The 21,148-nt window shown below is 46.7% G+C and overlaps 7 protein-coding genes across 7 annotated transcripts; 2 read left to right on the top strand and 5 right to left on the bottom strand.

Moving 5' to 3' along the window:
* Window positions 1-117: 117 nt before the first annotated feature.
* On the bottom strand, window positions 118-378 carry BO95DRAFT_467756 (uncharacterized protein; the record flags this gene model as incomplete). Its single annotated transcript, XM_025589314.1, has 1 exon — window positions 118-378. A coding segment is annotated over one exon (261 nt), but the record flags the coding sequence as incomplete, so codon positions are not given.
* Window positions 379-1,187: 809 nt separating this feature from the next.
* BO95DRAFT_264138 (MFS general substrate transporter) lies at window positions 1,188-2,890 on the bottom strand. The gene is made up of 2 exons (XM_025581535.1): window positions 2,529-2,890; window positions 1,188-2,464 (listed from the first exon to the last, which is right to left on the bottom strand). Exons 1-2 carry the CDS (start codon window positions 2,736-2,738, stop codon window positions 1,199-1,201), a joined length of 1,476 nt encoding a protein of 491 aa, XP_025438107.1. The 5' UTR covers window positions 2,739-2,890; the 3' UTR covers window positions 1,188-1,198.
* Window positions 2,891-4,199: 1,309 nt separating this feature from the next.
* BO95DRAFT_446893 (dipeptidase) lies at window positions 4,200-6,392 on the bottom strand. The gene is made up of 3 exons (XM_025587496.1): window positions 5,847-6,392; window positions 5,578-5,790; window positions 4,200-5,519 (listed from the first exon to the last, which is right to left on the bottom strand). The coding sequence occupies exons 1-3, from the start codon at window positions 6,076-6,078 to the stop codon at window positions 4,600-4,602; spliced, it is 1,365 nt and encodes a 454-aa protein (XP_025438106.1). The 5' UTR covers window positions 6,079-6,392; the 3' UTR covers window positions 4,200-4,599.
* A 423-nt stretch (window positions 6,393-6,815) lies between these two features.
* On the top strand, window positions 6,816-9,754 carry BO95DRAFT_517887 (flavodoxin and radical SAM domain protein). Its single transcript, XM_025591930.1, has 2 exons — window positions 6,816-6,931; window positions 6,994-9,754. The coding sequence occupies exons 1-2, from the start codon at window positions 6,907-6,909 to the stop codon at window positions 9,321-9,323; spliced, it is 2,355 nt and encodes a 784-aa protein (XP_025438105.1). The 5' UTR covers window positions 6,816-6,906; the 3' UTR covers window positions 9,324-9,754.
* A 179-nt stretch (window positions 9,755-9,933) lies between these two features.
* On the bottom strand, window positions 9,934-11,994 carry BO95DRAFT_264095 (MFS general substrate transporter). The gene is made up of 4 exons (XM_025581534.1): window positions 11,596-11,994; window positions 10,965-11,541; window positions 10,579-10,886; window positions 9,934-10,516 (listed from the first exon to the last, which is right to left on the bottom strand). Exons 1-4 carry the CDS (start codon window positions 11,823-11,825, stop codon window positions 10,123-10,125), a joined length of 1,509 nt encoding a protein of 502 aa, XP_025438104.1. The 5' UTR covers window positions 11,826-11,994; the 3' UTR covers window positions 9,934-10,122.
* A 1,197-nt stretch (window positions 11,995-13,191) lies between these two features.
* On the bottom strand, window positions 13,192-13,838 carry BO95DRAFT_264077 (uncharacterized protein). The gene has a single exon (XM_025581533.1). It carries the CDS (start codon window positions 13,682-13,684, stop codon window positions 13,328-13,330), a length of 357 nt encoding a protein of 118 aa, XP_025438103.1. The 5' UTR covers window positions 13,685-13,838; the 3' UTR covers window positions 13,192-13,327.
* Window positions 13,839-14,627: 789 nt separating this feature from the next.
* BO95DRAFT_485429 (putative integral membrane protein) lies at window positions 14,628-16,418 on the top strand. Its single transcript, XM_025590402.1, has 5 exons — window positions 14,628-14,932; window positions 14,988-15,092; window positions 15,153-15,550; window positions 15,607-15,671; window positions 15,735-16,418. The coding sequence occupies exons 1-5, from the start codon at window positions 14,783-14,785 to the stop codon at window positions 16,292-16,294; spliced, it is 1,278 nt and encodes a 425-aa protein (XP_025438102.1). The 5' UTR covers window positions 14,628-14,782; the 3' UTR covers window positions 16,295-16,418.
* Window positions 16,419-21,148: the final 4,730 nt, after the last annotated feature.

Genomic DNA, 21,148 nt, shown 5'->3' with positions numbered 1-21,148 from the left:
GGAGGAGGAGGAGGAGGAGGAGGAGGAGGAGGAAGTCGGGGTTTGTGGGGATTGTGTTGCTGCTGCTGTTGCTGCTGTCGCTGGGGTGGGTGATGAGGGGGAGGGGGATGCTGATACAGGCGGAGGCGGAGGTGTGGATGCTGTCGTCGTGGATGATGTCGTCCCCTGCGCTGCTCTTTTCGAGCTAGTTGTAGGAGTAGAAGTAGATGTAGTAATCGAAGTCACGGCGTCCGGCACGGTGGTCGAGAAGATGAACGCACCGCCGACGATGTTGTGGAACTGAGGACGGGCGGCCGCGAACGCGGACAGCGGGATGTTGTATTCCTCCAGATGGGGAGGCACAATGTATGGGATTGGCAGTTGTTGTTGCGGGAGCATTTTTGTGGTTATTGATGATGTAGCAGTAATAGTAGTAGTAGTAGTAGTAGTAGTAGTAGTAGTAGTAGTAGTAGTAGTAGTAGCTTGCGGGTATTGTTGTTTTTGGCTATACTTCGGTACCGGTGCAAGATAAAGACATTAAATAAGTTTTTAAGACTCTAATGTAAAAGTAAAAGTAAAAGTAGTGTAGATGTAGATGTGAAAGTAAAAAGCAAATTCAAAACTACAAGAAACCAACCTGGCATTGCCAGTGTTGATAAACTTTTCCCTCTCACCTCCTCTTCGTCTCGATTCTTTCGGTGTGCATCACAAAAAAGTAAGAAACCACGAGTTGTTGCTTTTCACAATCTGGCGGTCAAGGAAAGATTCACCCTTCCCTTTTCTTCCCATCAACATCACCGAAGGATTCAGCTAATTTTAGGCCGATCTGATGGATCTCACTTCTTCAAATGCACCAGTCTTAAAATTCAGAGCAGAAATTCAAGAAATAAAATATAAGATTTGGAAAATTAAATTAAGGTGTGACAAGTGACAGTGACAGAAAAGAAAATTGCCATCCATGTTTATTGAGCTATATTATATTCCATGTCCATTCCTCTCTTCCCCTTTCAATTGATCTATCGAAATGGGTTTGTCTGTACTAATATTATTCCACTCACTCAAGTATGCCCAATCTTTTGGTCCAACACCACCAAAACAACACTTTGTGCCCTAATTGTTTTGTTTCTGTTTCTCCTGTACTTTCGTCTCCCTCCTTTCCTTTCTTTGTTTCTGTTTTTCTCATTTCTCATTTTCTGATTTTCACTTTCCTGTTCTCACCTCACACACGATACCAACGCACCATTTCCCTTCCCAGCCCAACGGGATCCCTCCACACCGACTTCCTCACCACTTCTTCTGCCTCTCCCTCTTTGGCACATACCACCACATCGGTGAGATTTTTGTCTCGACTCGCCTGTTCACTTTCCTCTTGCAGCTTCTGTTGGACCTTCCACCCTCGCACAAACCACAAACACAGCGCCGCCGCGATGTAGAGGATCCCCGAGAAGACCTGCACCGGCTGGTAGGCCGCCGTGCCCCATGCCGGCCGCCGCAGCGCCTGCGCGATCGCCTCGCCAAACGCCCCGGGCGAGATCAGAACGAGCCAGAGGATGCTCAGCGCGCCCGGCAGGTCTTGCAGCCCAATCACCTCGACGATCACGGGGGCCACCGTGGCGAAAAAGGTACCCGACACCATGCCCCCGATCGTTGCGAAGGCCGAGACGACCGCCATATCCTGGGCGGGGATCCAGATCGCGAAGCAGAAACCCGCGCACACCAATGACAGCACCGACGCGACGTTCAGCCGGCCCCAGCGATCGCTCAGCAGCCCAATCAGCGGCCGCCCGACCCCCTGGCCCAGGTTATGCAGCGCGCCGACCACACTGCTCTGGTGCGACGACAGCCCGATCGAGACGGCGAAGTTCGGCAGGCTGAAGTTGACCGCGACGAACCCGAGCGTGCTGAAGATCGCCCACCCCAGCAGCAGCACGAACTCCGCCCGCCGGAGCAAGGGGAATTGGAACGCCGTGTGCCGGCTCGCCGTCGCCTTGTGGCGGTCGCGCAGGAACGCCGCGCTCACCAGGTTCGCCGTGAGCGACACCAGCGCCAGCGTGCGGTACGTCCACCCCAGCCCGATGTTCTCGATCATCGACTGGATCGCCAGCGAGTAGATGATCCCGCCCGTCCCCGCTCCGGCGGCGGGGATCGCGTTTGCGATGCTGCGTTTGCGCTCAAACCACTGTGCCGGGATGCCCAGGTACGTCATATAGATGACGCCCATGCCGGTGCCGAAACAGACTCCCTGCGCTAGGAAGAGCTGCCAGATCTTTGTGGCGAAGGAGGCCGCAATCAAGCCTCCGCTCTGGATGATGATGCCCCCAATCAGGGTGGCATGAGTGCCGTGCGTGCGGATCAAGTAGACGGTAAATGGGGCCATCAGGTATGCGCAGCCAATCGATAAGCCGCCCACCATGGAGTAGGCGAAGGCACTGGTCCCCGGAAATACATTGTTGGTCATATAGTGGGACAGAAAGATCCCATAGCTCTGAAACGAGAGTTAGTTTACTGACTGCAGCATAGAAGACTCATGACATTATCCATCGACTTACCCCATTGATACCCCACGTATTGACTTGCAGCCAGAACACACAAGCCACGACCACCCAGCCATATCCGCCATCGGGGGCTGGATGTCCATGCTCAATGGTCATATCTTGCTTCACGGTCGACTCTTGGCTTTGGCGGTCAGTATCTTCATGTTGTGCATCATCCACTCTGCCCCCAATATGCTTGACCTCCTTCTCCTGCATTGAATCCATTCTGGCGAAACACAGCACAAACTATCACGGAGTCCCTGTCCGATGTCCAGTACATCATGAAACTTCCGGAAAGAAAACAGCGGCGCGAAGAATTAAATAGCATCCAAAGCTCTTGTCAAAAGCTTGCTTCCCAGAGCAAAGGAAAGAAGAAAAAACACCGCCGACGACATTCTGCATCCAAAATTCTCCGCACCGAACACGCAGAACAACCTACTCCACAGGGCTGGAATGTGCCCGTTACCAAAGTTGGCGAAAGTCGCCCAGGAGGGAAGCTTCATAGCCAAACGTTCAGACCTCAGACGACATGATTCCTGATTTTTGGGATCCTCCCAATTGCAAGGGAGGTGTAGCGCTTGCGCAATGCGACGAAGGGGCCGAGGTTTTCAGGTGTCTATCTTGCCTCTTGTGGAATATCTCTGGTATGGAAGATGAAGAATGCTGCCGTCTCCAATGGTTGTTGCACATCATCGCCCGAAAAGAGCGGTATCCCTTGCTTTGCTGGAAGAGTTGATCAGCAGAAGGATAGGTTGATCGGGTTCATGAAACGTTGTATGCTGCTATGAATCGGGTGAGGAGAATAGGCTTTTGTGTGTTTGGGGATGGGAGCTGGGCCATCACCTGATCTTCGACCCTTTGCTCCATGAATCATCCATCGTCCCCTGAGTGGGCGGAAAAACAGATGAGAGGCTCGCTTCAAGAGCGTACCTTTCTTTGCGCGCGTCTGACATCATAGTGCTGAATCTCCTACTGAGTAGCATGCAGATCTGTGTTTCCCGCCAGGAACACCTTCGCGATCGATTAAGGCACGGCCATTCGAGTCGACAGCCTGATCTGCTGACGCAGAAACCAGGTAGTCTGGTCGGAAAACAGCACCCAAAGCCAGATGATGAATCTGATAAGACGATTGAGGCTTATCTCTGCAAAGCCCCTCTTGGATGATGTCGATGGCGCGAGACAAGCTTTTGACAATGGTTGACAAGACCAGCTCAAAAAAGAAGCTCATGGGACTGAACCATACAGGAAGGCATGCGCGTGCCGCCGGAAGACAGACGTATGTCAACAGGTGGCAATATCCGATCAGACTCTTTTGACATGCGCAAGAACCAGCGCGTCATTGGCATTATGAGATCTACAACCCAGGTGGATGTGGCTGGTTGGCCAACTCTTCTGCCGCCTTTCTCGATCACCAGCAGGAGGGGCCCATGCCTGCCTGCCTTCAATTGCGATTCCGACTGAAGGTGAGACAAATGTATACACCATGCTCGTCTTGATCGTCCGATGTTGATGTAGGACCTGCCATTCTCCCTTCGGACTGTAGTCATAGTTAACCCAGTTCATGGCCACTGCTGACCCCGCAATGCTGGAAGACGCGCGTCCTTCCAACTTGAAAATTGTACAGTGTGAGCAAGAATCTAGGTGGTGATGCTAGGTGTCTTGTGCATAGCATCGATGTCTCCACCAGCCTGCCTGAATTGATAGCACAGTGGTTAGTCAGCCTCTGATCGGTTTACGCGTACAAACAATCCAGGACCCGACCAACGCGAGTGCATGGTCCTTCAACTATTGGTTGAGCTTTTAATCAATTAAAGACTTTCGAGCGAAAGTAGTATCGCAAATCTGAATGCGTGATCTATGGTAGGTTGGCAGGTGTGCTTCCACCCCAGGCCGAAAGAAACTGTCACAGTTCCAGATGATCGTTTCAAAGTCAGACAAGCCTTGCTGGTACGTCATGAAAACTGCTTCTCCTTCAGCTATAATTAAGCAAGTGGAGGTCGAATGTTACCAAATTTGTCCGGTATGGCATGGCTCCCGGTCCAATGAGAGGAGAGACATGCGCGTCGAATAATTTGACAAATTGGCTTCAGGCATGAGACAAGTCATCCTCAGCTGGAAGTGCCCCCTCAGCCTGCAATTGGAGAGCAACGTCATCGACTTCCTTCCACACTCGCAGCAAATTGCCTCCGGCTACCTTTCCTGCATCCTCATCACTGACACCTCGCTTCAACAACTCCGCGATCAAGTCCGGATACTTGGACACATCCTCGAGACCCCGGGGAACAGTGGGAATCCCGTCAAAGTCGCTTCCTAAGCCAACGTGATCGAAGCCAATCAGTTCGCCGATATGCACAATATGATCCACAACGTGCGCCAGGGTGGCAGTCTCGGGCTCGAATTGGGGCAGCCCCTTGGGATCTTCCGAGGCCGTGCACGAAACAAAATCCGGAGCGAAATTGACCATAACCAGTGACCTGCGTGCTCTGACCAGCTCCAAGATATCGTCAGGGACATTTCTTGGATGAGGACAGACGGCATATGCGGAGCTGTGACTGAAGATGACTGGCGCGCGGCTGCCGGTCCAGTCATCCTTTCCGGCCCCTAAAACATCACGCATCGTGTCTGTGCTCACGTGCGACAAGTCGACAATCATGCCGAGTCGGTTCATCTCGTGCACGAGCGTTTTGCCCGCTTCGCTAACTCCGTGCCAGAGAGGATCCGCTTTCTTGATCCCACCAGGGATTTCAACGAGGGCCGCATCGGCATATCGGTTGTGGCAGTTATGGGTGAGTGTGGCATACGCAACACCACGCGCATGGAAGTCTCGCAATAGGGCCAGCGAGTTACCGATCGAATGTAACCCTTCCATCCCAAGTGGGGAGATAATCTTCCCATCACGGAAGGCTTGAAGAGCAGTTGTGCCGTTTGGAGGCGCAGAGAACGTATCGGGGTAAGACTGCTGTAGGCGCAGCATAACGTCTACCTGCTCAATTGTCTGGCGGGCGCCTGACGGACGCAGTCAGTCACCTTCACCTGCAAGTAGAATCAGACCGGGCAAACTCACTAGTCACATAATTGGCGTCGGAGAAATCAGTCCAGTTGGCAGGACACTGAACAAACACGCTCCAGAAAGTGCCACCGACCCTGCCTTTGGCTAGTCTGGGTAGATCTACATGGCCTACCAAGTCGCCTTTGGTAAATGGAGTCTTGAACTCGTCGTCGTAGATGTGATTCTGGAATCTTTCTCGGATGAAGATCGGAAGGTCATCATGGCCGTCTATACAAGCACATGTCAGTTATCTAGCAGAAACGAGTTGTTGAGAATAGTCTCACCTATGAGGGGTGTTTCTGTCAAGATACGTTCCACTCGCTGCTCGATGGAGAGTGGTAGACTGCATTTCCGAGCACCGATCGTACGAGTTTTGCTCAAGACAGCCAGAAGGCACGCAGCGATAAGAGTCAGGGCCAAGCGACTCTTGTTGCGTGCGTAGAAAGACCGGGTCTGTGTATGATGTGCGGCATCCGATAGATGCACACCCAATTCAGGATCAAGCTTGGTGTCCATTGTTCAAGGGTAGGAGGGTGGAATAGCTGCTATAAATGGTTGCTATACAGCAGATGTCTCCGTTACCACTTGATATCCTGCGAGGAATTGAGGTAGGAGGTCACGAATGAGGAGGTGATGCGGTGTTACTCAGTATGAAGAGACAATGCGTTCCTGCATGCTTATCTTCAAGCACGGCACAGCCAAGAAAAGACAATCGCTCGGTGACCCGTGGAGACCAACAATAGAACTTTTCTGTACAGTCTAAATGCAACAAGAGCTCATATGTAACCTTTGGGAGAAAAGAAAGGCAGTGTCATCACATCAGATCTAAAGGAATCGTCGCTATACTGCTCTCTATTTAATTAAGACGTTATCTGCGCCGACAGAGGAGTTGGATGACAAATCACCGCGACTACCCGATAAGGAAGGGTAAATGCGGGAGCCAATCATCGCTTATCGAAAAAAAATCCTCGAGAAACGCAGAGATGCCGCTTTAAACTGCATGGAGCTTGTAGGCCTGGTTTATTTTCATTTTTGTGATTTATGCTGCGATATGTATCTGATTTGATTTTCGAGAGTGTTTGTGTCATTATACTCTTTCAAAAGTTCTTTCCCCTGCATTGTGGTGACAACTGCAATCCACTGGGCATGCGATGAGTATCTCTGGGTCCAATCAACCCTCCTAAAATAGTGTTTCCGCCCACTGCACTTAATCCAACCCGCCATTTCTCGGCTCTTTCTTTTCATCGTTTGTCACCAAGGCAAGGCCATCTGCTTTAATCCTCAAAGGCAAACGAAGAATAGGCGAGCAGAACCCAAGGGCTCGGCTGTCTCGTTCTTCCAATCATGGCAGATTTCTCTGTAGACGAAGGTAAGCGCTACACCGACTCGTGCTCGCGCACGTTCTCGTGCTGATTATTCGCCCTGTTTCAGGCCTGCTGGCCTTCTGGCATCTCTATCGTCTGCCGCTTCTTCTCGCTCTCGTCGCCGCGTTTACCTTCATTCGCTTCTATCGTACACTCCAGCCCAAGTCTAGAACGGCCACTGCCTCCTCGATCCCACCGTCCCCTCGAAGCCATTCTCCGGAGAAGAGTGAAAAGATTGCGATTGGATATGACGAAGAAGTCACCAAGGTCGAAAAGTCGGCCATCCAAACTATCGCCGATAAGGAGAAAGCGCCCAAGTCCACATCCGGTCCCAAGAGAGTGTCAGGAAAGAAGCCCTCAAAGGTCGCTGGCCGACGTGCCGGTTCCGACCAGGAACAACAGCCTCTGTCCTTCATCCAGCCTATCATCTTCTGGGCTTCGTTGACCGGCTCAACTGAGAAATATGCCCAGGTTTTGCTTGAAGACTTGCGCGCCGCCGCCCAAGAACGAGCCGACCCGGAGAACCGTGAGCGGGCCATCCTTCCTCCTCAGATTCATGACCTCTCCTATGTCGATTTCGATGACTACTTCGCCGCTGCTCCCAAGCCTCCGTCCAACTCGCCCGGAACGCGCTACGTTTACTGCTTGCTGATCCCCTCGTACAACATTGATACTATTCTGAACACTTTCCTTGGCCATCTTGACGAAACCCACAATGACTTCCGCATCGATACTGCGCCGCTCTCGTCCCTGGCTGGCTACGCTGTCTTTGGTTTCGGTGACAAGGAGGGATGGCCGACCGAGGAGGAGGGATACTGCTCCCAAGCCAAGGAACTCGATCGGTGGATGGCAAAGCTTACGGGTCGGAAGCGGGCGTATCCCCTCGGATTTGGTGATGTCAAGGGTGATGCGGAAGCTGCTTTGAAAGAATGGTCTCATGGTCTTCAAGATATTCTGGGTGACATCCTGGAACATGGTGGATTGGGTGAAGGTGTTCCTGGCAGCGGTGACCCTCTCGAAAGTGACGAGGAGGATCTGGATGAAGAAGGCTCTGATGACAGTTCTAAGAAGAATCGGAAACGTAACAAGGCTCAAGATGTGGTTGACCTGGAAGACATCAAGTTCAGCGCTGATGGCCAGAGCGGATCGGGAGCCCCCGTTCCCGTTGACTTTACTACCACGGGCGCTTCGCCTGCGTCCGCTATTCAACCCACTGAGAAGGAAATGGTCCCGAAGACATCGCCCACCTATGCAGCTCTTACCAAACAGGGCTACACCATTGTTGGTTCTCACTCGGGTGTCAAGATCTGTCGCTGGACTAAGTCGGCCTTGCGTGGCCGTGGCTCCTGTTACAAATTCTCGTTCTATGGTATTCGCTCGCACCTTTGCATGGAAGCTACTCCGTCCCTTTCCTGCAGCAACAAATGTATCTTCTGCTGGAGACATGGCACTAACCCGGTTGGCACAACTTGGCGATGGAAGGTGGATTCCCCCGACCTGATCTTCAATGGTATCAAGGAGGGTCATTACAAAAAGATCAAGATGATGCGTGGTGTTCCCGGTGTGCGTGCTGAACGATTCGCGGAGGCTATGCGCATCCGCCACTGCGCTCTTAGCTTGGTCGGTGAACCGATATTCTATCCTCACATCAACCAGTTCTTGGACATGCTGCACAGCGAGCGCATCTCCAGCTTCCTTGTCTGCAATGCTCAACATCCCGATCAGCTCGAGACCCTCAACCGAGTAACTCAGTTGTACGTTTCCATCGACGCGAGCAACCGGGAAAGTCTGAGAAAGATCGACCGCCCTCTGCACCGTGACTTCTGGGAGCGTTTCCAGCGTTGTCTGGACATTCTCCGCGAGAAGCGTCACATGCAGCGCACTGTCTTCCGTCTTACGCTTGTGAAGGGATTCAACGTGGATGACGAGGTCATTGGATACGCGAACCTGGTTGAGAAGGCACTGCCTTGCTTCATCGAGATCAAGGGCGTCACTTACTGTGGTACTAGCACCAGTGCGGGAGCCGGACTGACTATGCAGAACGTGCCTTTCTACGAGGAAATCCAAGAGTTTGTCACCTCCCTTAACCAGGAGCTGGACCGCCGCGGTCTCAAGTATGGTCTCGCTGCGGAGCATGCTCACAGCTGCTGTGCACTTATCGCATCCGAGCGCTTCTACGTGAACGGAAAGTGGCACTCGCGGATCGATTATGACCGGTTCTTCGAGCTTTTGGAGAAGGAGAAGGCAGATGGCACTCCCTTCAAACCCGAGGATTACATGAGTGAAACGCTCGAGTGGGCCTTGTGGGGCAACGGTGGCTTTGACCCCAACGATGAGCGTGTATACAGGAAAGGCAAGAAGAAGGGTCTCCAAGCTGCAGCAGCAGCTCAGGATTGATTGAACTTGTCTCCTGTCATGTTCAAGTTCCGTGCCACCCCTATGAGCGCCACAGAGACCCTTGGAGGCCTGCCTCATGATCCGTCGTATGGGTGGCTCACAATCATCTTCGAACCGATTCCGCAGCTATGAAAGAATTAGGAGCACCATCCTATCGAAAAACCCACCAAGTAGCCAGGCCATGACCGACGGAGCCCAGCTCGCACGGAGGTGAGCTACTGTGAAAAAGCGAATCGACAAAAGCGGGCCATTCTGCGCTCAGCGTCCCACAGACGCCAAAAATATTCCCAAACTCTAGCCGAGACCGTCGGACAGCAAGATATACTCCAACCGAAGTCAGCTGCTGTGCAAGTCACAAGGCTAGTTGAATTTCTTCTATAATTCATGTATTTAGTTGAGGAACGACGACGAATTCTAGCTATATTTTGTTTATCATGCATACCTAGTGTCTGTCAGATCCAAACTAACAAACACTTTCTCAGTGGTCAAACAGACGGTCGTTGCACATTGACAATCCACGCAACACTACTAGTCATTCGTTGATTCTAACCAATTTCGGTATGAATAGTCATTATTGAGGTTCTGTAGCTGGGAGTGACAGTCTGCTTAGACAATGACGAGGAAAAATTGTGATTCAACGAGTAAGAGTCTCATTGGAGGAATTCGCTTTTGATAAGGTTGTTTAAACACATCATTGCAAGAGATCACCAGCACGATCAAAGTCGTCAACACAGAGCGAGAAGCATGACGCTACTGCGCGATATGAAATGACTGACCACCCGAAGTCCCGGCCAGTCAGTCAGACACCCAACCTGACTGTCACCTCATCCATCTCGGGTGACCATTTTCTGAACTCCTTCGTCGGCAGGTGGTTTTCGAACATACGATCGATTTCAGTTGGGGTCCGGTCTTTCATCTCCGGCACCAGGAACCATGTTATCAGCAGTGCCACGAGACTGGAGGCGGAGAACATGAATCCTGTCTTTGAGCCCAGTGCGCCTTGGTCCGGGTTGAATGCATAGGGCAGCACCAGACCGGCAACCCCAGTTGCGAGGCAATTTACGAGCCATCCTAGTCCTTGCGTCTTGGCGCGGAGCCGTAGGGAGGATGTCTCCGCGCCCACGGCGTAGGTCGCTGGCCATGCCCCAGCTCCGTTGAAGACGACGACCAAACAGAACGTCACAGCCGAGTACCTAGCGGTCATTATCAGACGTGGCCCCTAAACCTGACACTCGAGGAGTGGAGGACAACTGACCAGACAGTGACTTCTCCATAAAAACAGCCGGCAATGCCCATACCCAGCCACAATAGTGCTATGATCCCCAAGCTTGCAATGATGAGCGATACGCGGCCAAATCGGGACAACGTCCAGAAGCTGAAGACATTGGCTGCTAACCCCAGCCCAATGCTGACCTGCAGCATCATAACGCTTGTGTTCGCTCCCAAGCCGATGATCTGCAGGAAATAGCTTGCTTTGGCCAACAGTACGAGTCCCATCATATTCGGGATCATGTTCACGAAGAGGACGATGATTGTGCGCCGCCGGTTGACCCCCACGAAACACTCGCGGTATCCCGCGGATTCTTGCTCCCCGAGTTGGGCCGATGCGCGCAGTTGTTGGATCTTGGCCATGGAGTCCACCTCGGCGGAATCTAGTCGTTTCTGTGCTTTGAGCGCTTCGTCCAATCGGCTCTGGCGGACGAGGTGCGTTGGGCTCTCGGGGATCATGACGGACACTAAGAGGGACAGAGCTGAGAAGGGCCATTGCGATAGGAAGCAGTTGAGGTAGCCCCTCGCTCCGGGAGTGTGGAGGGCGCTCCGGACCACCGCGCTACCTACCAACTGGCCCACGAGTGTGAAGATGGGAAACAGAGCAAGAGTCGGCCCTCGTAACACGGTAGGCAGTACTTCTGACATATAGGTCTCAGCCGTGCTCACGACCATGTACACGGCGAATCCTTGGACTAATTTTCCCACTAGGAAGATGGCCCTGCGGTCGTCGATCTCGGTCGCGAGATTGGAGACATACAAGACGGCGACCGCTATGGCGGAAAGCAGGCTGGCAATGGCTAGCGAAAAGCGACGACCGATACGGTCTTGGGCGAAGCCGCTCGCGATCGCACCGAACAAGCCCCCGATCGGGCCGGCCACGCTCCAGAGGCTCAGCCAGACCGAGGGAATGATCAGTTGTCCCTTCAATTCCCGGCCATAGTCACGCCTTGCGAATGTGAGTATTGAAGAGGTAGACCGCGGGGTTCAAGAAACCTCTTACTGGAACTGTGGCATGGACGACACATTGTTCACAATGACCATATCGTACCCGTAAAGCAGGATGCCGGCAGTCAGAGCAACGCAGTAGCTCAATATCTTATAGGATTGTTTGATGGTCGCCCACACCGTCGGCTGAGCGGTGGATCGAACGTCCTCGGTGGACGAATTGACATGGTCGCTGTTCCGGGCATCTGCGTCTCCTGGATGAACCTGAGCAGATTTCGACTCCATCGTATCGCATATGCTGGCTACCTACCCATGGGGGTTGACTCCCACCTATGTCTCTATGTCGCCCATTATGTAGTCCAGGCTCACGGCCTGACTTAACTCCGCAAACACGGGGCAAATGCTGGACATTTCTCTCAAACAAAGCAAGCAGAGTTTCCAAGACGTTGCACAATGCAGGGCAAGACTGTCTTTCCCAGCCACAGTCGGGTTGGGTGGTCAGTTGCGAGCAGCGGTCGCAGGCGGTTGCGCAGCCATCCTAAGGTCGCATTGTGTGGGATTGAGCGATTGCAGTTCTGACGGTCGGGAACCAGCGAATCAATGAGTTAGGGCAAGAAAGCAAACATGCAGCACCTGCTCTCTGCACCAAGCAGCTGTCCGAGGCCGGTGATCGAGCCTCGAGTCGCGTTGGTAGGGTTCATCCTTGGGCAAGTCAATCCCGGGCTTGTATGGTCCACCACCACGCAAGTTGCAACGGGGCACCCAAAGCCGCTAACTTAGTGACTTGGCGCGTCAGCCACAGACTTTCCGTTTGAGTATCTTGTGATTGCCACTTCGCATTGGATGCTCAGTCATTTATGCAGATGTACAATCTGTGTCCTTTGTCTCAATTTCGCCAATGAATTTTCGTTGCTGCTCATCTTGTGCTGTGCATACTCTTCTACCGAGTTAACGTATCTCGTCGATTGGGGTTTGTACTGCACGGGAAGGGCGCCCGTTCACGTGAAGCGGAAGCTGCTCGAAAAACACGGCAAAAGAAAGGCAGCCGATGCCAACCAACCCTGCCAGCGGCCCAGCGAGCGCCCTTCTGATGCTGCACGCTGTAGATCAGGTTTATAATTGGGCCAACATTGGCTCTCATGCTGCATCAATTGGCCCGGTTCGGAGAGTTTCTCCCCGCCCTGGCGAGTCAGGACGTTTGGTCCTGTCAGGTTCGGCAAAAGGAGACACCATCCGCACCGCACCATTGTCTGGTTTTCCGATCCGCGTGGGTTGGCGTGGGTTTGCGTTGGGTTTGGCGTGGGCAGGATCGACAACCGGTAAATAAGACGTCAAAAGTCCCGTGGATGGGGAGGGAGGGTTTGGTCCAGTCGGGATCAACACTTTTGACAGATATGGAGATGGCAGCTGTCTATCTTTCTAGTTTCCCATAGTCACCGCGGCACTCGGAAAGGACATCCATGATCCATCTTTCCTTTTTTTCTGGTGCTAAATTTAACAAGGAAGGGGAGAGGGGGGGTCAAGTTCAATGGATCTGCCCCGTTCATTTTTTAGGGTGGGCACTGGCGTTGTTGTACTGTGTACATTGCTTGAATTGGGAATAGGCGAACCGCCCAGTTGGGACGTGCCCGCTCTGGCAGGGGAGGAACATTAAGATTGCCCGTTGCCAATTCATTTGCCCAGGAAAACATTCCCCTGATTCTCTGAAGGACCTTCCTTCCTTCCTTCCTTCCTTCGGTCTCCTAGTCTAAGCCTCTAGGCTCTAGGACAATTGGGATTGTCATGGGTCAGTCGGTCCTAGTCGCGTCTGACAGCTCACCCTGGATTGGCTTTCTAGAAGTCTGCAGGTCCAACGCATTTGCTTCTTTGATCCTGGTTTCCCTGTGCCTCCGAGGAGTCCCGGATCCTTGAGACCCACTCACGCGTGGCAGCCCAAACCCGCAGGAATGAGGGGAAGGGGCGTTTCGTCTATAGCACCCGTCGCATATACTCATCGTCAAGGACATGACTGGAGCGGTAATCCCCGAAGAAGAGGCGGACAATCGCACGTGGGAGTGGGCATGCTCGAACGGATGGGCATGGCGATGGCGATGGCGATGGCGATGGCGATGGCGATTGATTACATTGGAATTTAGGATTGGCATCCGTGGGTTGCTGATTGATCTGATCTAGGGTTGTGGAAGGTCAGCTGGGGTGTGGGCGGATGGCGGATGGCGGATGGCGGCGAATGCGAGCTTTGATCCATGGGTTCTGGCAATTCTGCACAACATTAACACCCTCCAAACCATAATCGATCCCAGAGCCATGGATGGCTTGCGCCGTCATGACTTGACTTTCTTCCTTGAACTTTTTTTTTTTTTGGTTTGCCTTCTTGCTTCTCACTTTTCTTACCAATTCTTCCTCGTCTTACTCCTGAGTACTGACTCGACCGTCGGGGAGTCTACCCAAAGTGGAGGTACAACCGAGGCGGAGTGGACCCAGCCCCGTTTCCGGCCATTGACGTGAAATTATCCCCGGTGCAGAGGATAACCTTTAACACTATCAGACACTAATCGTGTCGTCGCTCTGACCACAACGGCTCAGTGGGGGGGAAGAATTGCTCTGACTCTCTGCGTCTTCGCCACGACTCAATCCGCACGAACAATTATCTTGGTTTTAATCTCGGCAGAATGGAGCCCTCTCCGCGACACCTACCTAGTGATGATCTCATTCCTGAAATGGCTGCTCGTACTCAGTACAGTCTCTCTAAGCGAGGGGGCTCTACTGGAGTCTGTCTTCCTTGGTCCCCTTCAGCCCAGGCACTTACTCAGTAGGTGGATTAGTTAGTTAGACTTTGGACCGGCGCACCGTCGATCTCGGTCTGCATTGAGAGAGAGAAGACAGAGAGAGGGGGGCGGCGATGTGCAGACACAACCCTAGACCAGTTTAGCCTGTCATGACCACCTCCGACCAGGGCCAGACGGTCGTCGACCGACTAGATTAGCGTGCCTGGAGTTCAACTTCCTCGGGCCCTCTAGACCGTGAGTGTGGGACGGGGACGTGCAACAATTATTTTGAAGGTTTTCCCTTGCGTCTCGTCTCCCTTCCCGTTCCCTTTTTTCCCCATCGTTCACTCAAATACCGGTTGCGGTTCCCTTCGCCCCTACCTTTAGTGACGGTTTCTCTGCTCTCTCTCTCTCTTTTTTTTTCTTTTTTTTTTTACTTAGTCCTCCGGATTATGCCTTGCTTCTTGCAACGATAGCATGGCAGCAGATGACCGCAGCCCGGAGGTTAAGGCGGTTGCGGCCGTCTTTATGTCCGTGGCCTGCATTGCGGTGATACTGCGATGCTATGTGCGCGGATGGATTGTTCGAGCGTTTGGGATCGATGATTGGGCGATGGTGGTTGCGATGGTGAGTTAGCATCATCATCTTGAACAAGTGGGACGCGAAAGCTGATCATCCCAAGTTATTTTACTGCATGTTCTCCGGATGTATGATAGGAGGAGCCATCTACGGCACTGGTCGACATTTCAGTGTCCTGGATGCGCACCAGCGGGTGACAGCCATGAAGGTACGAGTTCGCCCGGGGAAGTCCAAAAAAAGCGGACGGGGTTACTAACTCTCACCATAGTACTGGTGGTTCTGCGAAATCGCATACTGTTTCTCCGCCATGGGCTGCAAGATCTCTGTGTGCATCTTCTTGCTGCGCATCACCGTGAAGCGCATGCATATCTGGATCCTGCGCATTGTGATGGTGTTGACCGTCGTCGCCGCCCTGGTCTTCATGTTCCTGATGCTGCTGCAGTGCAAGCCCGTCTCCTATTTCTGGACGCGCAAGGCATTCGACGACAGCATTCATGGGGTCTGCATTAATATGGAGATCATCATCGCCATGACCTACGTGTACAGCGCGTTTGCGGCGCTGTGCGATTTCACCGTGGGCATCTTGCCGTTTTTCATTGTCAAGAACCTGCACATGCGGAAGCAGACCAAGATGGCGGTTGTGGGCATTCTGGGCATGGCTTGCATGTATGTTTCTTTCCCGTTAGAGTGGCCTGGCCGACTTACTGACTGACGATGTTTAGTGCCTCATCCGCGACGATCATCCGCATTCCCTGGGTGCACACCTTTAATGACCCGGACTTTCTCTGTATGTTTCCTCCGCTCTTCCCAGCTTACCAAATCGACCAAGCTAATCCTTTGTGTCGCCTAGATGCCACCGTCGAAATCGCTCTCTGGTCCAACATCGAAACCGGCCTCGGAATCACGGCCGGTAGTCTCGCGACCCTCCGCCCCCTCGTCCGCCACTGGCTGGGCTCCCACTCCGACCCCAACTACTACGACCGCTCGCCCTTCGGCGGCCCCTCCGGATCGCGTCGCATCGGCGGCGGTGCCAGCAACAACCCCCACCACCATGCCCGATCTCACGAACGCCCCATGCCGCTGGGGTCGCTCGACGAAGCCGCCGTGCAGGGGCGCCTGCGCCCGGACAAGCTGGCGGTGACGGTGACCACCATCCACAGCCAGCGGGGGCCCGTGACTTCGTCGAACAGCAGCGAGGAGCAGCTCACAGCAGGGCTGTCGGGCGAACGATCGCCCAGCAGCAAGGATAGCCGAGGCCGCCGTGACCGCGACCGCGACACGGGGTCGCATCCGGGCTCCGCCGGGGGCCCCGGCGGCGGCGGCGGCTTCGGCGGGATCCAGCGCACCTTCGAGGTGACGCAGACCTCGTCGGCCGGGGATGATTCGTGTCATGAGCATAGTATGGTGTAAAGGTTTTTTGTTTTTGCGTGTACGACTACTGTACAGAATTATACCCTCGGTTGTATTTGTCTGGTCTGTGGGATGGGATGGATGTATATACCACCGAAGTTATGACATTTTCCTTTGTTATGTGTATTGTCTTCACTCGAGTTGAGTCTTAATCATGAATAATCATTTATCATTGTTACTTTAACTCTTGAGTCCATGAACTGATTCAACAACAAACAAACAAAAACACCCATCCCCACCTCGCATGTTAGAAACACACATCCCTCAGCAAGGAATTGTCCAATGCTAGTGCTAACTAATGGCAAACATGATTACCAATAGCTCCAGACAGCCTGTAACTAATCACCTGCCTAAACCAACCAAGCGGCAGTTTCCCCGGGGCGAACCTCCCCACTCCCCAGCTTTAAACTTCGGCAAGCAAGGGCGCAAAAGTAGCAAGTAAAACTAAGGTTTCAGTTTCTCCTGCATGATGCGTGTGGCATGGCATGGGGATGGGAGATCTCGAGACGAGCCCCGGCATTAGACTAGCAGATGAAACACCTCCCATTTTTCTTTTTGACTGACAAATTCTGACTCGTGGGAAACCGACCTTGGCTGAATGCCGTTAGCTGCTGCGACTCGCGAGTCAAATGTGCTTGGGCGAGAACGCGTGGGCTGGACTGGAAAAGCCGAGCCATTAAGGTTTCGAGTGCACCGGAGCCCGGAGCCGGAGCCGGAGCCGGACCCAGCGTTCGCTCTCTCGGGATTTGGGGTGGGATTCTAGATCTTGTGTGAGGTGTCACTATGATGTATGATGTATCTGATTCTGTTTGGGTTGTGGTGTGGTGGTTCTATGGGGGGGGGGGGGATTAGTCAGGCCCTGGGTTGTCAATTAGGGTGGTTAGTCTAATAGGTAGGTGGCTAATGTGATTGGCAGCGACTGGGATATTTACAGTTCTGGATTCGGTTGATGGTTCTTTGGAACTGTACTCCGTAGATGGGTACCATATCTCTATTCGTTTCTTTGGGTCTAGAATAGTTCTTATTGACCGGGTGCGTTGAGGATAATCTGATTACCTACTTCGTAGAAGTTGACATTTACGGAAGATCTACTACGGTCAAATCTACTGTATGGGCTCGCTTCTGTGCTTCTGGTAAGTTCAGCATTCAAAGTTTAAATCCAGACGATGGATATTTTGTCTCCAGAGAGAACCAGTATGCGAAGTTGATAGTGAACTAGTGCTGACTCTCTAGTCATGTCTAACTTCTGAGAAAAGTCAACAGCAAAACCAAGGTACACACAGCACTTCCTCCACCAGCGCTAGACCAGCCACACAATTCAACACGTACACTTAGAATCGGACTAACCACCTGCCTTAAACCTCAAATACGACTCAAGTTGAACTCAACCACCAAAGCAAGATTAGAGTAAACACTAAACCAGAGTACAGAACCCCACCCCCTTGACTACTGTTATGTACTCCAGGACCCGCCCCCACCTCGATAAGATCTATCACCAAACCCCCATCATAGGACCAAACCCCAACAGGCCAGAGATTACAAAAGACTATTGCGGCCATTTAGTAGATAGATTTTTTTTTACTAAATATTTTTATTATAGTAGTTACCCCCTATTAAAATTTTATATTACATTTTGTTCTAATTCTTAAATTATTTTTTTAATACTAAAATATTATTTATTAATTAATTAATTTATTTTTATTTTTAAATTTTTTTTTAAAATTTTATATATCTAATTTAGCTTCTTTTGATATTTGTAAAGGGAAAAGGTCAGTTAGGTATAGAATAGTAGTAGTCTATTAATTTTAAGACTAATTCTTGCTATTCTAAAGATTTAGTAAGATCCTAGAAGTTAAATACTAAAGAAGATCTGAGTTATTAATATTATAACTATTATACAGAAAATATATAGATAGATTATTAATAATCCGCTATAGCTATAGGAGTTATTTATAATAATTAGACTTTCTTTTATATACAGCTGTTTTTAGTAGTATAATAATAATATAGTACTACCGTTTCAACGCGGGAGCTAACTATTTTCGGAAGTATAGTAATAAATAGTAGAAAGTTATAAACTAGTTCTATTTAGAATATATATTATAAATAATATTATTTTGCTTTAAAAATGCTGTAATTCTTTAATATTAATATTAATAATATAAATATGTTTTTATACATCTTTCTTAATATTCTTAATATTATTAGTATTGTTTATTTTATATTAAAAAGTTTGTATTTTTCTGCTGTTTTTATATTTATTTATTTGTTCTAATATATATATACAGTATTTATATTTTATATTTTTTTTAGCATTACTAAAATATTAATAAGTAGTTATAATATTTATACTATAATACTATATCTTCCGCAGCGAATCGTTATTTTTTAACTAAAATTTTATTTTTTTTAGTATTTTTTTTTGTCTAAAATATTTTCGGATTAATATAAAGAACTATAAGTATAGTTTTAATAGAAAGTTTAAGCCTGAATATATTTTTAATATAGTTTTATCGGTAAAATATTAACAGTATACTAGTTAAAAAATAAATTATATTCTAATAAGTTTTCTTTTATTTAAATTTTTAAACTCTAGTTAAATGTATACCAGACAGCGTCGAAAATACTAGATAATATTAATAATTTATTATTAATTTTCTACTAGTTAAGCTTTTTTTAGACGGTAAAAGCAGAAAAAAAATATAATTTTATTTTTTATATTTTTTTTAGTTTTTTAGCCGCTAATCTTACTGCTTAATTTTTTAATATAGAAAAGGCCTACTATATTAAGTATAATATAGCAGCTACTATTAAGAAAGCTATAGTTATAAATAATATTAATTATTTATAAAAATTATATTAATTTTTTGATAGAAAAATCTAGTTATTTATTATAATTTTATTATAAAATATTATACTTTTATTACTTAGGCCGAAAATTTATACAAATATTTTTATTTTTTATTTAATAATACTAGTTATTTATTTTAGTACTATACAGCTACTTTCTATTTAAATAATATAATCTATAAGATTATATGTTTTTATACCAATAAAAATAATAATAAAAACTGGTATATTATTAATACTAAGAATATTTTTTTATTAGTATTATCCGCGGTTTATAATTTTATTAATATTTTATATTTATTTTTTATACAATAATATCTTTTATCGGTAATTTTTATTTAATTATTTTTTAATTTTAATAGTCCTGCTGAATGTATGTAATCTGGGTTTTTTTTAATATTATTTTTACTATAGTTTATACGCGTAGATATAAATAAAACAGATATATAATATAATAAACTTATATTTTTTTATTATAAATTATATACACGTTATATATATTTTATAGTTATTTTATTATTATTTTTATTATATATTAATCTTAATTTATATATTACAGAATAAAAAATTATAATTCGATTATTAAATTTATAGATTTTCTGCTAAATATTTATTAAAGTTTCTGTCAGTAATTATTAATTATATTTAAAAAACTATTTCTATTATTTTACTAGATAAAATTAGTTTTTTTAATAATATAGATTATTTAGTACCTGTTTTATCTTTTATTTTTTATTATTATTTAGATCTAATATTAGTAAAGTTTTAGAGATATTTTTTTTAACTTTTTAAAATTTCAGCAGAATAATATAAAAAATATTATATAACTAAGTATATTTATTAAAAAAATATAGACAAAATACTTATTTTTTTATAGTTTTTAGAATTTTAAAAAATCCTATAAATTTTAGAACTAATTTTCGAGGAATTCTCTTAAATTTAATATTTATAGTAGATAGCTTAACTAAATCTTTTTATTTAAAAATATAAACTATTTTATTATTTTATTTAAAAAATAAAATACCGCAACAGCTATTATAATAAGTTAATTAATTTTTATTTATTTTCTACTAGTTTTTTTTTAATTTTTTTTATAAAATATTTAGCTTTTCTAGTCTTTCTAATATTAATAGTATTTCTATTTTTATAGAATTATTCTCGATTTAAAGTCTAAACTTAGAAGAATAATTTATTAAAGCTTTAAAAAAAATTATTTTTATAGAAATATTTAAATAATTATTATATATAAATTCTGTTTTATTTAATAAATTTATTTAATAATTTTAATATTTGGTTATAAAATAGTATAGATAATATTTAAAAACTTAGTTAGTTTTTTCTATTTAGCTGTTGGTTTACGGGTAAAATATAGTTAATAACTATTTTTTAATTTTAGTTTAATAGTAAAAATTAAATTAAAATTAACTTATAAATACAGAGTCTCTATTTATAATTATATTATAAGAAATTTTATATTTTAATTTAATTTTTTAATAAAATAATTCGGCTAGTTTTTTTATTTAAATTATATATAATACTATTATAAAACAGTTTATTTTTATAAAATAATTAATAATTATTAATATTAAATCTATTTAATAACTCTAATAGTATAGTTCGAGTAGTTTTATAATAAAATTTATAATAATTTCAGTCTATAATTTTAATAGAATTAGTAGATTTTTAAATTTTTTATATAGTTAATATCTAGCTGTAGTTTAATATTAATAAATAGAATATATTACTATATAGTTTTTTATATTATTTTAAAAGCTAATTTAATAGAATTTTTTATAAAAAAATTATTTAGTTTTATTTTATTTAAAATAATCTACTAATAGATTATTATAGTATTACTATAATAGCTTTTAATATAAGTCTTTTATCTCTAGTATATAAAATCTATTTTTAAAATATAATAATTTATTTATTATAATTTTCTAATATTTAAATAGTTTATTTTTTTTTTTTAGAATTTAGAATCTTAATTCTGAAAAGTTTTAA

The sequence above is a fragment of the Aspergillus brunneoviolaceus genome, assembly GCF_003184695.1.
Source record: "Aspergillus brunneoviolaceus CBS 621.78 unplaced genomic scaffold BO95scaffold_77, whole genome shotgun sequence".
Taxonomy (NCBI): domain Eukaryota; kingdom Fungi; phylum Ascomycota; class Eurotiomycetes; order Eurotiales; family Aspergillaceae; genus Aspergillus; species Aspergillus brunneoviolaceus.
Note: the sequence above shows the minus strand (reverse complement) of the source record. Positions and strands in the feature narration are given on the sequence as shown.

What these genes read in the sequence shown, in the direction of transcription:
- BO95DRAFT_517887 (XM_025591930.1), top strand. Translation starts at nt 6,907, where the DNA reads ATGGCAGATTTCTCTGTAGACGAAG. An exon ending in AGATTTCTCTGTAGACGAAG is followed by an intron (nt 6,932 to 6,993) that starts GTAAGCGCTACA and finishes GCCCTGTTTCAG; the next exon opens with GCCTGCTGGCCTTCTGGCAT.
- BO95DRAFT_264095 (XM_025581534.1), bottom strand. Translation starts at nt 11,825, where the DNA reads ATGGAGTCGAAATCTGCTCAGGTTCATCCAGGAGACGCAGATGCCCGG. An exon ending in AACGACTAGATTCCGCCGAG is followed by an intron (nt 10,887 to 10,964) that starts GTGGACTCCATG and finishes GGATACCGCGAG; the next exon opens with TGTTTCGTGGGGGTCAACCG. An exon ending in TATGGAGAAGTCACTGTCTG is followed by an intron (nt 10,517 to 10,578) that starts GTCAGTTGTCCT and finishes AATGACCGCTAG; the next exon opens with GTACTCGGCTGTGACGTTCT.
- BO95DRAFT_446893 (XM_025587496.1), bottom strand. Translation starts at nt 6,078, where the DNA reads ATGGACACCAAGCTTGATCCTGAATTGGGTGTGCATCTATCGGATGCC. An exon ending in GACAGAAACACCCCTCATAG is followed by an intron (nt 5,791 to 5,846) that starts GTGAGACTATTC and finishes GTGCTTGTATAG; the next exon opens with ACGGCCATGATGACCTTCCG. An exon ending in CGACGCCAATTATGTGACTA is followed by an intron (nt 5,520 to 5,577) that starts GTGAGTTTGCCC and finishes TGCGTCCGTCAG; the next exon opens with GCGCCCGCCAGACAATTGAG.
- BO95DRAFT_264077 (XM_025581533.1), bottom strand. Translation starts at nt 13,684, where the DNA reads ATGCCAATCCTAAATTCCAATGTAATCAATCGCCATCGCCATCGCCAT.
- BO95DRAFT_485429 (XM_025590402.1), top strand. Translation starts at nt 14,783, where the DNA reads ATGGCAGCAGATGACCGCAGCCCGGAGGTTAAGGCGGTTGCGGCCGTC. An exon ending in GGGCGATGGTGGTTGCGATG is followed by an intron (nt 14,933 to 14,987) that starts GTGAGTTAGCAT and finishes GATCATCCCAAG; the next exon opens with TTATTTTACTGCATGTTCTC. An exon ending in ATTCTGGGCATGGCTTGCAT is followed by an intron (nt 15,551 to 15,606) that starts GTATGTTTCTTT and finishes GACGATGTTTAG; the next exon opens with TGCCTCATCCGCGACGATCA.
- BO95DRAFT_264138 (XM_025581535.1), bottom strand. Translation starts at nt 2,738, where the DNA reads ATGGATTCAATGCAGGAGAAGGAGGTCAAGCATATTGGGGGCAGAGTG. An exon ending in ATACGTGGGGTATCAATGGG is followed by an intron (nt 2,465 to 2,528) that starts GTAAGTCGATGG and finishes CTCTCGTTTCAG; the next exon opens with AGCTATGGGATCTTTCTGTC.